Here is a 14,331-nt window from a genome sequence, read left to right on the forward strand (position 1 = left end):
TTTACTCACTTTATTACATGTTTCGAATTGTTAAGTAGCGAAAAATTCAAAAATTGAGTAAAATTTTGTTTTTTTTTGTTTTTTTTTTTCATAAAAATAGACGATGAAAATTAAGGGGCATTAGGTCAGTAGTTCAATACTTCACCCTCTTATTAAAAAATAGCAAAAAATTCATCTTTTTTAAAAAGTAGCTCATCAGACTTCGCAATAAATTGATTAACTAAAATATAAATTAAATTAACTTAAAAAATAAATTAATTTACTGCAAATCTGGTTGACTATTTTTTAATAAGATGAAATTTGGATTAGAATCTTAAAAGAAGGTAGAGGATTGTTTGTTGCAACAAATTATTCTTTTATAATCAATTAATTTCAAATAATTTATTTTTTTAATTTTTTAATTACTCTATACATGATTAGATTTTGTAATCAAACTAATATAGTATACTATATTTAGATTAAATGTGGTAAGCCATTGTATTAAAAACAAATTGTCTGCTGTTAAAAGGTAATTTCTTTTCTTCTTTTCAAAACTGTATATTGGTGTAACCTAAGCTCAATATGTCAACCGATATTATCCGTAGGTTCTAAACTATGCGTAGGATCAACTGGAGCCGTTTAACAAAAGTTGGCTATCGGCCTAATTTACAAATCAGCTAAAATCACGACTTTCGTAATATTCGTTAGTTAACTGTCGTAGATAATAGAGATTTATATGGCGGTATGCATGTTAGGTTTTCAGAAACATTCAGATTTGAAACCATTAGTTATTAGAGAATTAGGTATCCAAAAAGTAGTCTATGCCCAATCAAAATAAATAGTGGACGATTTAGAAAATTTTTATTTATTTATTCATAATCATAGCACTTTGATTTTAGTTCTCCCGAGTCATATGCTATGCTGTCACAAAACTATTACATAAAAGTGAAACTAAATCAGAATAGTGGAAGGATTTTTTTTTTTATTACAAAAAAAAAAAAAAAAATATATATATATATATATATATATATATATATATTAGGTAACTAGTCAACTAAAATGTTTGAAATTGTTATATAGTCAACGTTTTGTAAATTTTAGATAAATAACCATAAAGATGACGTTGCATTCATGATTTTTCCTTTTATTGAAATAAAAAAGTGGGGGTATTTACGTCAATTTACACGTATAAATGCATGGACGCGACTATTTACCTAAAATTTACGAAACATTGACTATATAGCAATATGAAACTGTAAATATGACTATATACCTAAACCTTTTTTTAGGTGCATCAAATAGTTTATCTTTGAAATAAAAATATTGTATAGGGATCTAAATCAAATTAGGATTTTATTGTAGCGAGTAATGCACTATAAATAAACTTATGTGGTTATACCCGCATATTCATTTTGAGTTCCACTACTCCTATGCAGTGGCGGATCCAAATTTTGGAAGAAAAGTGGGCAAAAATTAATATAGGCTGGAAAAGAAAAATTTATTAATTTTTTTTTAAAGCTCAAAAAATTTGGATTTGAGGATTTGAGGGGGGAGGGGGGGCCTCTTGAGCGTTACACCTGGTCCGCCCCTGCTCCTATGAATCAAAAGCTAAAATGATGAATTAACCATAGAATTTGAGTGTGATACAAACAACTCCGAAAAGACTCCATATTATTTTTTGTCAGATCCCCAATGCATGGAGAGAGAGGGAGAGAGAGAGAGAGAGAGAGAGAGAGAGAGAGAGAGAGAGAAAGAGAGAGAAAGAGAGAGAGAGAGAGAGAGAGAGAGAGAGAGAGAGAGAGAGAACATGTCCCATGAAGCACTCATATTTATTCTTAAGTTTCTCATCTATTTCAACTTAAAAAATCTAAATTTTTTTGTCTAATTTTCCCACGAGGCCGCGTCCAACATCCCCGTGCTATATATGTGAAAGAAGCTCTACAAGGGTTAAGATTTAAATATAATCTAGCACACATGTCGACTTCTATCTAGTATTGGATAGACCTTGTTCTAGCTCTACCGTATCTTTTGTTTCATTTCTTATGGAACAATCACAATCTCCAATTACTAACTTTTTTAGGAAACCATAGTTAATTTATTTACAACTAGACATAATCATATTAAAAAAAAAAAATACAAGTGTAAGCCAAGTCGAAATATACGACACAACACTTCCAAATTGACGTATCTAATAATGAACAAGTCGTTTTATAAATACTAGCAGGGTTTTGCTCTGCTATACATCATCATCCAAAAATTAAAACTTTTACCAAATAATATCATGAAGATTATACTTATTATTTTTCTATGCATAACTTTTCCTTTCTTAGCACTCTCTCAAATCCCAATGTCCAATTTTCGAAGGTTTGATCTACCAAGCACTTCTAAGGCCCTGTAGACACAACTTTTGACTCCCGTGGTAGACTCTATACAGGTATTTCCGATGGCCGAATCCTCGGCTACAATGGCGGGTCAAGCTTTTCAGATCCTTACATTACTTCACCAAATAGGTAACAACATAAACTATGTAGTACTAAAGCATATATATATCACAATTTTGGCAATTGATATATGTAATGATTATAACATGTTGGTTTCTATTTCCTTTCAGGACCAGTTTGGTGTGTGATGGAACAAATGATCCAGCTAGACTAGGGCTTATTTGTGGGAGGCCAAACGGGTTAGGGTTTTATTATAGAGAACAAAAGCTGTACGTCGCAGATTCTTACAGCGGGCTTCTTGTGGCTCGAGCTCCGAACAGACTTGCAGTGCCTGTAATATCCAATGAAACTTCTGATGGAGTCAACTTTGGAAGCGGCTTGGACGTTGACCAGCTAACCGGGAACGTTTATTACACCATTGCTAGTACTAGGTTCACTTTCAGGTATATATAAATAGACTTTATAATATACGTACCATCTAATTTTAAACAAAATAGTATTATGCTTTCATGTCCGATTATGTCAAGGCAAATTATTTTTATTTTCGCCATATAATATTTTATAAAAGAGTACATGAAAATTAATTATAAGCTTGAAAACGTGCAATTTTTTGTTTTTGTTTAAAATATCAATGAAAACTTTTAGAGAGGTTAATATTTATAACAATCTAGAGGTTAGATAGGCTTAGTTTATAGACTCCAGATATTAATCACCGTTTTCTTTAGGAAAATAATACAAAAACTAGCAAAATAACTAAAGTTTCAAGTTTTCGGCAAAATAGTCAAAATTATATTATCAAAAAAAATTTGACACTGATATTAAATTTTTTTTTGATGATTTTTATAAGCTATTTATTGAAAATAATTCAGTATACAGTCAAATACATATTGAAACTTCGTACTTACACATATAGACTATTTTAATAATTTTAGACAAACCTTCATTATTTTAAATCACTATTCAGCTAAAAACACCATGGTGCTCTTGAAAGGTATGTTGATATATAATAGTATACCATAATAAATAACCTCGACTAAATATTTAAATAAATATAATAATTATAGCTATAATTAAGACTAAATCTAATTGGCATATTCTTCATTGGGCTTTCTAGCGATTAATATAGAATTATACACAGATATGAGTAAATAAGTTGGTTATTCCACATTACTATTTTTTTTTTCAAATTAGACAGATCTAAGAGTGTGTTTAGTTATAAACAAGTAACTTAAAGTGTCAATTTTGTCGTAATTAGTTATATATTTGTAGCTAAACACTTTTATATTTGTCTAATTTGAAAAAAAAAGGTAGTAATGTGGAATAAAACACTTATTTACACCTATTGGTGTCCAAACCCCTTTTTAATAAGAAATAGATTGATTTTGAAAAAAGAACTGAATTAAAATTTTAAATCCGTCTATGAGATTGTTTGCCGAGATAAATAATTATGTAGACCCCTATTGATATTTTGTTGTTAAATTTATAAACTAGCTAATTTTAGTATCTTTATTATGCTCTTTCAGCCAACTCCAGTTGTTAATCCAGGCCAATGATGCAACAGGAAAGCTACTAAAATTTAACCCTAGGAGTAATCAAGTGACACTACTTCTTGGCAATCTTAGTGGTCCAGCTGGGACTGCATTGAGTTTAGACAGCACTTATATTCTTGTGAGCGAGTTCATGACAAAGCGAATCACCAAATATTGGCTGATCACTGGTCCGAGAGCTTCCACATCACGAGTGATTGCCACGTTTCAAGGAGGGCCTGACAAAATTAAGAGGACTATTGCTGGAGATTTCTGGGTGGCAGTGACCGAAATAAAGCCTAATGGTATTAGTTCTCCAAAAGCAATACTAATCAATGGCAATGGAAGGATTTTGAATACAGTAGACTTGAGCAGGTTTTACTTCAATGCCACAGTCACTAGCTTCCACGAGCATGGCTTGCGGTACTATATTGGATCCCTCGAACCTGATTTTCTTGGTAGAATAAACTAAACTAATAAATATATATACTCATATTTATATATGTATATATATATATATATAATATTATATGATGTATAATGTAATACTTATGGCAATAAGAGAATAGTATACTTGTGCTACTTTTTTTTACATTAACTCGAAATCATGATTACATAGGAATAATTAGACTGAGTAGTCAAAATCAAACGTCGAGATTGCATATTAGTCGACGTTTAAATTTTTTTAAAAAAAATAGCCTAAATTGATGATATAGCGTTTCAGCCTATTTTTTTGGTCGAAAATGACCCTGCTAAGAATATAACGTGTTATTTTCACAATTATACAAAAATAGAAAGTCAAATGTGCTTGATTTCGAGATTAATAGCAATAAATTTCTTCTCAATTACAATTTGAATTTGATTACGGTGATCTCTCTCTTTCTCAACCCTAATCCTCTGAGGTCTGGTGCCAGTGAGTGAAAGTCACCACATTTGTCTTCTTTTTCGCGTGCTCTCTCGGTCTTGGTCGTGCCTTCCCCCGACCAACGCGATGCAAAGAGATTCTTCGTCTTCGAGGCTTGACACGAGTCAAACTCACCTTATCTAGACCTGGGAGCTCTCTGCGACTGTGGTCGACTAGTTTCAGATTCGTCAACAAACTTCCTCAATCGCGCGACTACCCTGCCTTGAAGATTTCGGAAGCCTCGGATCAAAGTGGAGAGCTTCGTCCCGATTGGTAAGCGTCGATCTACGCCGGATTTGAATCGGAGGGAGCTTTTGCTCAACTTCTTCGATGTTCCACGCGACCCGGCGGCTTCTCCATTTTTCGGAGATTTGAGCGACGAAGGTAAGTCATTTCCAGGTCAAACTGGTGCGTTCCCAATGAGGATCTGGAAGGGCATTCCTGGGAAAGTCACGCGCGTGGCTTCAGGTCTGACCTCCGACACCCTTGGAGCTCCAATGAGGTTCGCGAAGAAGATGCCGATGTGTTTATTTATGTTTTTTTTTTGTGATTTCGACCTAATTTAAATGTTTATATGTGTTAATATATGTTTATTTATGTACTTTCGTTTTGTTTCTGTTTATTTATAGGAGGGTCTGACCTAGATCTGCTAGCATGCCTTTACTCCTCCGGTCCGCGTCAGAGATAGACGATGGACCTCATACATTCTTCTCCGATCGAGAATCAGATCCCTCTCTTCATCTTCGATCGCGATCGATGTCGTTCTCCTCTCTTGTGGACGTCCATCGCTGGTTATGAACGACCTTCATCGTCATTCAGCGCAAATTTGGCGACCGAGCTTTGGAGAGACTAAATCAGTATGTTTTTTTTGTTTATTTTTGTGTTTATTTTGCTTTATTCGTATTAATTTTGGTTTAATTCTTGTTGATTTTGCGTTAAAACAATGTTAATTCAGTATTCATTCTTGTTTATTCAGTATTAGTTCCTGTTAATTCTTGTTAATTTTTGTTAATGCAGTGTTAATTCAGTGTTAATTATTGTTAATTATGCGTTACATCTCATTAATTCAGTGTTAATTCATTGTTTAATTTAAGTATTAATCCTTGTTAATTCGGAGGCGGCGAAAGCGAGGAAGAGTCTGCATTTTCGGTCGGAAAGTCGGTGGCTCAAGCAAAAAATGAAGAGTCTGCGCGTTCTATGGAGTGATCACTGCTTCGGATAGAGCGAGCGGAAGTGGAGGTGGTGAAAGTGAGGGAAACTCTGTGTCTACGGTCGGAGAATCGGCGGCTTGAGATGGATGGAAAGTTGACTCGGCGATGAAGATCTCATAATATTTTTAAAGAATTTTTTAATCTATTAATGGAAAAGTTATTTATTGTAATGTTTTTATTTATTTATTTATTTTTGTAAATTAATTTATTTTTTGTAACCCTTCATTTTAATGAAGGGAATTTTTGTCTGATCAAGTTGGTTAATGTGGTTTATTGGCTATTTCACAAAATAAACCAAACATTGACTATTTTGACAATTTTATGTTTCTGATTGACTAGTTTACTCAAGCTCTCATTATATAATAAGGCTCTCTAGATATATAGACATATGAAAATGTAAGTTTTTCCATATAGTCAATTTTTTATAAATTTTTAAGTAAATAGTCACGAGATTTTATTAACATAGCCAAAATGGCATTAATAGTTGTAAATATTCGTTAATAATTGTAAATAATCATCAAACTCCAAAGACATAAATGTATGGAATGCTAAAAATGTCCAAATTATGACACATCACCATAATGATTATTTAATTAAAATTTACATAAAATTGACTATTAGTGAATCTTTAAATTTTGGTGGTTTAGTTACTTAATTAATTATCATATTGTATTATATATATATATATATATATATATATATATAATATTATATGATGTATAATGTGATACGTATGGAAATAAGAAAATAATATACTTGTGTTACTTTTTGTATATTAGCTCGATACCATGGCTTTATAATACAATATGTTATGCATTAGTGTCATGAATGTTGAGATTGAAGTGTAATCTACGCCAAGGTTTATAATTTTGCGAAATGGCGCCAAAATCACGCGTTTCAGAGGAGACCGGCCAGTTTAATTATGACTATACATACGTTTAGTCGTTTTGTGTCGCGGGTAAGTCGTCGTTTTTTCGTGACGAATCCCTTATCGTCGCGTCACTAAATGCCGTTTGACCATGATATAGAAAGCCCAAAAAATGCGTCATTTGCTCGTCATATGCCGAAACAAACACCTAGAAGACTCAATCTAGGCCGTGGAGCAAAATCGCGGCTCTACGGCGCAATTTTCGTCGCGTTGTCCAAAAACCAACAAGGGTAGTGCAAAGTCAATACTATTTCGGTGATTTTGGCACCACTTTGCCGGTGAGTCCAGAGTTCGTCCATAGCTTTGTGTCGGGCATGGTTTTTTTTTTTAAGAGAAGACAGAGCGATGGATGAGTGTTATTGCTTTAGTTTATGAAACAAAGCTTTTTTTTTTTTGTTTCTGCGACTGAAACGAAGCGTCTCCACCTACATTTTTTTTTTCTTCTCTACATTACTTTGCTGATTTCTCTTTAGCGTTTAAGAATTTGTAGGTAGTTTTTGAGATTGGACTTGTTTTGGACCTTGACTTTTGTGTTTATTATTCAATCTTCTAAACATCAACGTGAGAATTTGTAAATGTCCTGTATTATATATCTAGATGCTATTGGACCTTCTTAAAAAAAGTGCTATCGACACTGTGAGGGGATGCTTGTTATATAGATTATTTATCGTCTTTTAATTTTTTTTTAAATATATTTTATTTTTAAGAAATCACTTTGATCAGCTGTTCTTAACTTTGATTTTCAATGTTTAGCTCTAGAAGTCTTGTTTTCAAACATTTCATCTGAATTGAGACCAATAACTCAAAACAATTTCCTAACTAATAATTAATATGTTTGTATTTTGTCGCATGGCGAAATTGTTACATATAATTATGCCTAGTGGAACTGGGTCAGTGGGCGGGTCAAGGAGCAGCCCTTTGGAAAATTGAAAGCGCACTATGCCTAAAATTACATCATCGATTCGATATATGTAAAGAGAAAAGACCATATAAAACTTTAAAGACCAGACTCTGATAAAACTGGTCAACTTTCTAAATTCAATGCAATATCGCGGCAACTTCCTTGACCTCTAATTCAATCTTTTTTTTTTCTTTCTTTCTTTCCTATATAATATCTCTTTTATTATATAGGAACTCAAGCTCATTGTTTTTTGTTTAATAAAAACATCGTGAAAACATGATCCCAAGCTCCTTGTTTTTTGTTTAATAAAAAACTCTTGAAATAATGTGTCAATTTGTCAAATCATTTAATGTGAATACATGTCTTGTACCAGATTGTGTATAAAACTTCAATGAAGTGGAAAATGCTGAAGGACAACAGAGGGAAAAAAAAAAAAAACCATTATTGATGAGCACGTTGTATATGATTGCTGTCGATTTAGGTAAAGTAAATAAATAGCTAAATATTAATTACATATAAAAAAACAGATAATCATTTGAAACTTATTATGTTTTTAAAAAAAATTTAACAGTCAAAATTAAAATTTTTGACGATTGTTATAAATAATTTATCATTTTTAAAAAAATTAATTTTGGTGTCAAAATTATTTTTAAAACTAAATTGTCGCAAATTATGACTATTTTATTAAATTAAGATAAACCTTTAGTATTTTGTAAATTCATAGCTTTAAATTTATTACTCAGATACGTCAAAAAAAAAATAATAATAAAATAAAAAAATCCTGTAACAACCATTTGGGTCCCCTATAAAATCCCACTCACCCACTTCAATGTCTTACCATAAATATAAGGATCCATATAATTATCTGCCACTTCACATGCCCATTTACCTGTAAAGAGGTTAATCCCCAGAGCCCCAAGGCGGAGTGAGCGAGTGTCTCTGTTTTCTCTCTGTCTCTCTCTCTCGTACCAAAAAAAACAAAAAACAAAAAACAAAAAACATGGACAAGCTTCAGAAATGCGATGCCAACTACGTCCCTCTCTCCCCAATCAACTTCCTCCACAGAGCCTCCGTCTCGTACGCCGACCGGACCTCCGTCGTGTCGGAGTCCGCTCGGTTCACGTGGCGCCAGACCTACGAGCGCTGCTGCCGCCTCGCCTCCTCTCTCCGCTCCCTCAACATCGCCAAGAACGACGTCGTACGTTTCGCTATCGCCAAATCATCACAACAACACTTACATGATTTTGCTCGTCGTGTGTATAGGTTTTTTACCGTGCTGATCAATCCCGTATGATTTGCATTACTACAGGTGTCGGTTTTGGCGCCAAACGTCCCGGCGCTGTACGAGATGCACTTCGCGGTGCCGATGGCGGGTGCGGTGCTGAACGCCATCAACGCCCGCCTGGACGCCAAGAGCGTGGCCGCCATCCTCCGCCACTCGGAGGCCAAGGCCTTCTTCGTGGACTACCAGTTCGTCCCCGTCGCCAGGGAGGCTCTCAGAACGTTCGCGGCGGCCGGCGAGGGCATGCCCTTGGTGGTGGTGATCGACGACATCGACTCCCCCACCGGGACCCGCCTCGGCGAGCTCGAGTACGAGGACCTCGTCCGACGCGGCGACCCCGAGGCGGCCCCCGCCGAGCTGGCCGACGAGCTGGACCCGATCGCGCTCAACTACACGTCCGGCACCACCTCCGCCCCGAAAGGCGTGGTGTACAGCCACCGCGGGGCCTACCTCAGCACGCTGAGCCTCCTCCTCGGGTGGGAGATGGGCCCCGCGCCGGTGTACCTGTGGACGCTCCCGATGTTCCACTGCAACGGGTGGACCTTCACCTGGGGCGTGGCGGCCCGCGGGGGGACCAACGTCTGCCTGCGGGCCACCACGGCCCGGGAGATCCTCCGCGCGCTGGACCTCCACGCGGTGACCCACATGTGCTGTGCTCCGGTGGTGTTCAACATCCTTCTGGAGGACCGGCGGCGCCGGTCCTCCTCCTCCATCGTCCACGTCCTCACGGGCGGGGCCCCGCCCCCGGCCGCGCTCCTGGAGCGCGTGGAGGCCATGGGGTTCCACGTCACCCACGCCTACGGGCTCACCGAGGCCACTGGGCCTGCACTCGTCTGCGAGTGGCAGGCCCAGTGGGACTCGCTCCCGAGGCAGGACCGGTCCAAACTCAAGGCCCGGCAAGGGGTCAGCATCCTGACCCTCGCCGGGGCCGACGTCAAGAACCTCGACACCATGGAGAGCGTGCCCCGGGACGGGAAGTCCGTCGGGGAGATCGTCCTCCGGGGAAGCTCCGTCATGAGGGGCTACTTCAAGGACGAGAAGGCCACCGCCGAGGCCTTCAAAGGAGGGTGGTTCGCGACCGGGGACGTCGGGGTGGTCCACCCCGACGGGTACATGGAGATCAAGGACCGGTCAAAGGACGTGATCATCTCCGGCGGGGAGAACATCAGCTCCGTCGAGGTGGAGGCGGCGCTGTACCGCCACCCGGCCGTGCTCGAGGCCGCGGTGGTGGCCATGCCGCACCCTCGCTGGGGGGAGAGCCCGTGCGCCTTCGTGTCGACAAAGGCCGGCGCGGCCTCGAAGCCGACGGAGGCGGAGATCATCGCCTTCTGCCGGAAGAACCTGCCTCACTTCATGGTGCCGAAGAAGGTGGAGTTTCTGACGGAGCTTCCCAAGACGTCCACCGGGAAAATCCAGAAGTACGAGCTGAGGACGCTGGCCAAGACCTTCACCGTCACGGAAGCAGCGAGCGACGCCGGTGGTCCCGCTCACTTGGCCTTGTCACGTCTCTAGCTTTGACTTTGCCTTCAAAGAGGGAATCTGGCACGTGTACTTGTCTCGGAGTGGGGAGTAAATTCTGTATAATTGTTATATTTTTTTTTTATAAATAAAAATGTTGTTGGGTTTTTGTGTTACCAGTCCTTCAATTACACATCATTAATAATGATAAACTTATAATTTTATTTAATGCACTATCCTACCATTTTTTTTTTTTTAACCAAGATGGAATTAAATTTGGTGATTTGGAAGGAATATAAGTTCCACTTTATTTATTTGGCTTCTTCGGGGTCGAGACTAAAAGATACATTTCTGATAACTAATGTCTATAAATTTTGTGTATGGAGCTAGAAATTTTTGTTCCGCCAGGTTGTTTAATGTTTATCCAACGGTTTAAATATACTTAAAAATACAAAATAAATAAAAATTAGAAAGAATTCATTTTAATTTTATTTAGCATTTTTGTACTCTACACATAATTAGAAGTTCCACTTCCAATCAACACAGAACTTGAAGTTTCGTGCACGGTAAGAACTGAAACTTCCATCTAATTCCGCTTCGGATGCTCAAATTTAGATAGAATATAGTGCTTTTATACACTAAATATTAATTTTGCTCCATTCAGATTACATTATATTTTACACTAAACAAAATATTCTATTTCTTCAATGCTAACACCGTTTTGGTGAGATTTTTACACCAAATTTTTATTTTGCTCTAGTAGTAATACACTATATTTTACATAAAATAGAATGTTCTAAAAATATACTTTTAGTTTGATTCATATAGTTTAATTATTTAAGATTATTTTACTAGCTATAATAATTCTTAAATATTTGGTATAATTTTTACACCAAATTAATAGTGTTACACTAAATTTAGAGTAATATTATTCGTTTCGTATAAAATTACACTAAATATATAGTTTTGGGGTTACCATTAGATCAGTGCAATTCCATTAATAGAGTATCAATTGGAGATTATATTATGACAAAGATATACAAGCAAATAAACCAATAGTAAACCAACAAATAATTACACCTTGTTGTTGTCGAACATAGACATCAAAAATAATGTTCAACTTCAATCTACCAGAAAACGACAAATAATAATAATGTCAATATTTGATGGTGATATAAAGCAGCAATCCGTTAAGGAAAAAAGTCATTATATATTCTTGTTATATCTTATGGGAATTTTTAGAAAGAGAAAGTATATTCGATGACTGCATTATGAACAAAAATGCATTGTTAATGGTGTTGATGTAGCTGTTGCCCTCTCCAATGAGCTTATTGCGTTCAAAATGGGGTGTAATTAATGTGATGCAAAACAATTAGCTATTTGTTTAAGCCGGAAATCTCTCGAACACGATTATAAACTCAATATTGATGGTTCTTATAAGGAAGGTGTTGGTTTTATTGGAGGTGTTGTCCATTATTGCAACAGTCTTGTTATCCTAAGCTTTGCTGGTCGTATTAGTGCTAATTACACCCTTGACTTAGTTCTTGAAAGCTTGTTCTTCAATCTTTTGAACTTGAAAAATATTTAGCACATGATAAAAGTCACTGAAGCAGATTCCATCATATGATGATTGACTCAATTAAAGGTAATATTATCCATCCTTGGACTATTGCTACTAGAGTTAATCTTATTCATGATGCTTCAAAGAATATTCACCTTTACCGTAACTACCGTGAATAAAATATTGGACACTCTCTGTAAATTAAGTTACACGATTGATTCTTGTAAGCTATTAGCCCATGCTCATTTTTCTGAACATAGAAAGTCTCCACGTGTTAAAAGTTGCAAGAGTATAATTATCACAAAAAAAAATTATGTAATTTATACTTTATACAATCTATTTTCCTTTCTCGTTTTCTTGTCTTTTAGCTTTTATTGTCTTGAAATAAATGTAACCACGATTTTATTCCGTCTAATTAATAAAATTCTGCATTTAAATTTTTTTTGGGTAATATTTAATAAAAAAATATAAAATAGTGTATAAAAAAATTACTTGATGAATAAGTCATATATCAATGACTATACCGTTTATCCACAAATACATCGATTTTAAATTAGAAACATATTAATATATGTGTTTACTGGCATTTACGGCCAGTAATAATTTTCTATCATGTTACCGTGGGCTCTGTTGACAACTCGAATCATTGAAGTCACACAATTATAACAATTAGGAGAGTGATATCAACCACGCAATTTAAAGCTAATGTTGCTTCTTGAAGCAAAATAATATCATATAAAAGCCCTTGTTGCATTATTGAAGGACATTAAAGTACCACGCTCGGCTTTTGGAGTTTTTGCTTTAATTGATCATTTCGTAAGTGCAGGCTTAGATATTAGGAGTGCAACTAAAATTGGAGAAGATATTCTAAATTTTGAGATACAGGAAGCTTTCAAATTAAAGTCTCGCAGTTGTACATGGGATTATTTAAAGCTTCTGCTTCCTTTTTTGTTTTGTTTTTTGTTTTCAAACAATTAATATGTTTATGGTACAAGTTTCTTTAATATATATATATGTTTATGTACAACTATTTTAGCGCCAATAATATTAAATTTCAGAGTGGTTAGGTATCAACATCATTTCATACTTAAGAAAAGAAAATGTACTTGAACTTGAACTAAATCAAATCAATTCTAACCATGTATAAATTTATAGGGAGAGCTAAACATATGAATACAGCTAAGCAGAAAACTAATGCCCTAAAATAACTCTAGCTTAAAATACTGGATAATTCTAGCCATAACAAATGCCACTATAGGATTCCCTGGTTTTCAAAAAAAAAAATGCCATTATAAGTAATTAACTAATTATGGGGCATAACTCTTTTTTCTATTGCTTACTAACTATAGTGTTAGAGTAACTTATGATGATCAATGATTCAAATCGCATTTGTCACTTGTAAATTAACCCGTCATTTCAAAATAAATTAAGGACTAAACCTGGAGCTATTTTACTTATACTAAGAAATTAGAGAGCAATTCTTGTACATCGAATTATTGAGAGTTTGCTAACTAAGAAACAAAAGTGTGGGGGTATAATATGAGCCTTCTTAAATAGGTTGACAATCTATATAACGAAAATGATAAAACGATAATGTGATAGTTCCATATAAATTTAAGTGACGAGTTTTTTTTTTTTTTTTTTTTTTTTAAATAATGTGATAGTTCCATATAAATTTTAGTGACGAGTGCGATGAGAATCCATCTTAAAATGGAATTCATCTAAATACAACCTATCTTTTTGTTTTAACAGCACGGCGGCTGTAAAATCTAGAGACAAAAAAACACAAAGTACAATTAGTTGATCTGTTATTTTGTCGTGCAATTATATCGGCACGATACGATATCCAAAACAATTTTTGTATGCTACGAGTGAAAGTCATGTATGAACGTGTAACTAATTAAATATGCACACCAACCAACGTTACCAACCTATCATATCCAATTAGCTTGTAACTAATATCATATGAATATAATACTGGCTGGCTGCTATATTTTACTGCTTAATTAGTTGATATTGCATTGATCCGCTGAATTGGCTTGCTAGTCAAGTGGCGGATAGTTTATACTTTATATGCGATATGTACCAACAACAGCAAAAATAATAATATTACACGCAAATAAATCATTTAATTTTTTTT

General features: G+C 35.7%; 1 protein-coding gene and 1 pseudogene across 1 annotated transcript; both read left to right on the plus strand.

Annotated features, from left to right (window-relative positions):
* Nucleotides 1–2,260: 2,260 nt before the first annotated feature.
* On the plus strand, nucleotides 2,261–2,873 carry LOC149406837 (protein STRICTOSIDINE SYNTHASE-LIKE 12-like; annotated as a pseudogene).
* Nucleotides 2,874–8,647: 5,774 nt separating this feature from the next.
* LOC149406838 (trans-cinnamate:CoA ligase, peroxisomal-like) lies at nucleotides 8,648–10,884 on the plus strand. Its single transcript, XM_089609175.1, has 2 exons — nucleotides 8,648–9,088; nucleotides 9,200–10,884. The coding sequence occupies exons 1-2, from the start codon at nucleotides 8,891–8,893 to the stop codon at nucleotides 10,682–10,684; spliced, it is 1,683 nt and encodes a 560-aa protein (XP_089465301.1). The 5' UTR covers nucleotides 8,648–8,890; the 3' UTR covers nucleotides 10,685–10,884.
* Nucleotides 10,885–14,331: the final 3,447 nt, after the last annotated feature.

This window comes from Urtica dioica, chromosome 1 (genome assembly GCF_054948205.1).
Source record: "Urtica dioica subsp. dioica isolate 48M chromosome 1, U.dioica_male_clone48M_v1_H2, whole genome shotgun sequence".
NCBI classification, from domain to species: domain Eukaryota; kingdom Viridiplantae; phylum Streptophyta; class Magnoliopsida; order Rosales; family Urticaceae; genus Urtica; species Urtica dioica.

Excerpts from the sequence above, each read along its gene's own strand:
- LOC149406838 (XM_089609175.1), top strand. The coding sequence starts at position 8,891 with ATGGACAAGCTTCAGAAATGCGATGCCAACTACGTCCCTCTCTCCCCA. Across the intron at positions 9,089-9,199 it reads ACATCGCCAAGAACGACGTC|GTGTCGGTTTTGGCGCCAAA; the intron begins GTACGTTTCGCT and ends GCATTACTACAG.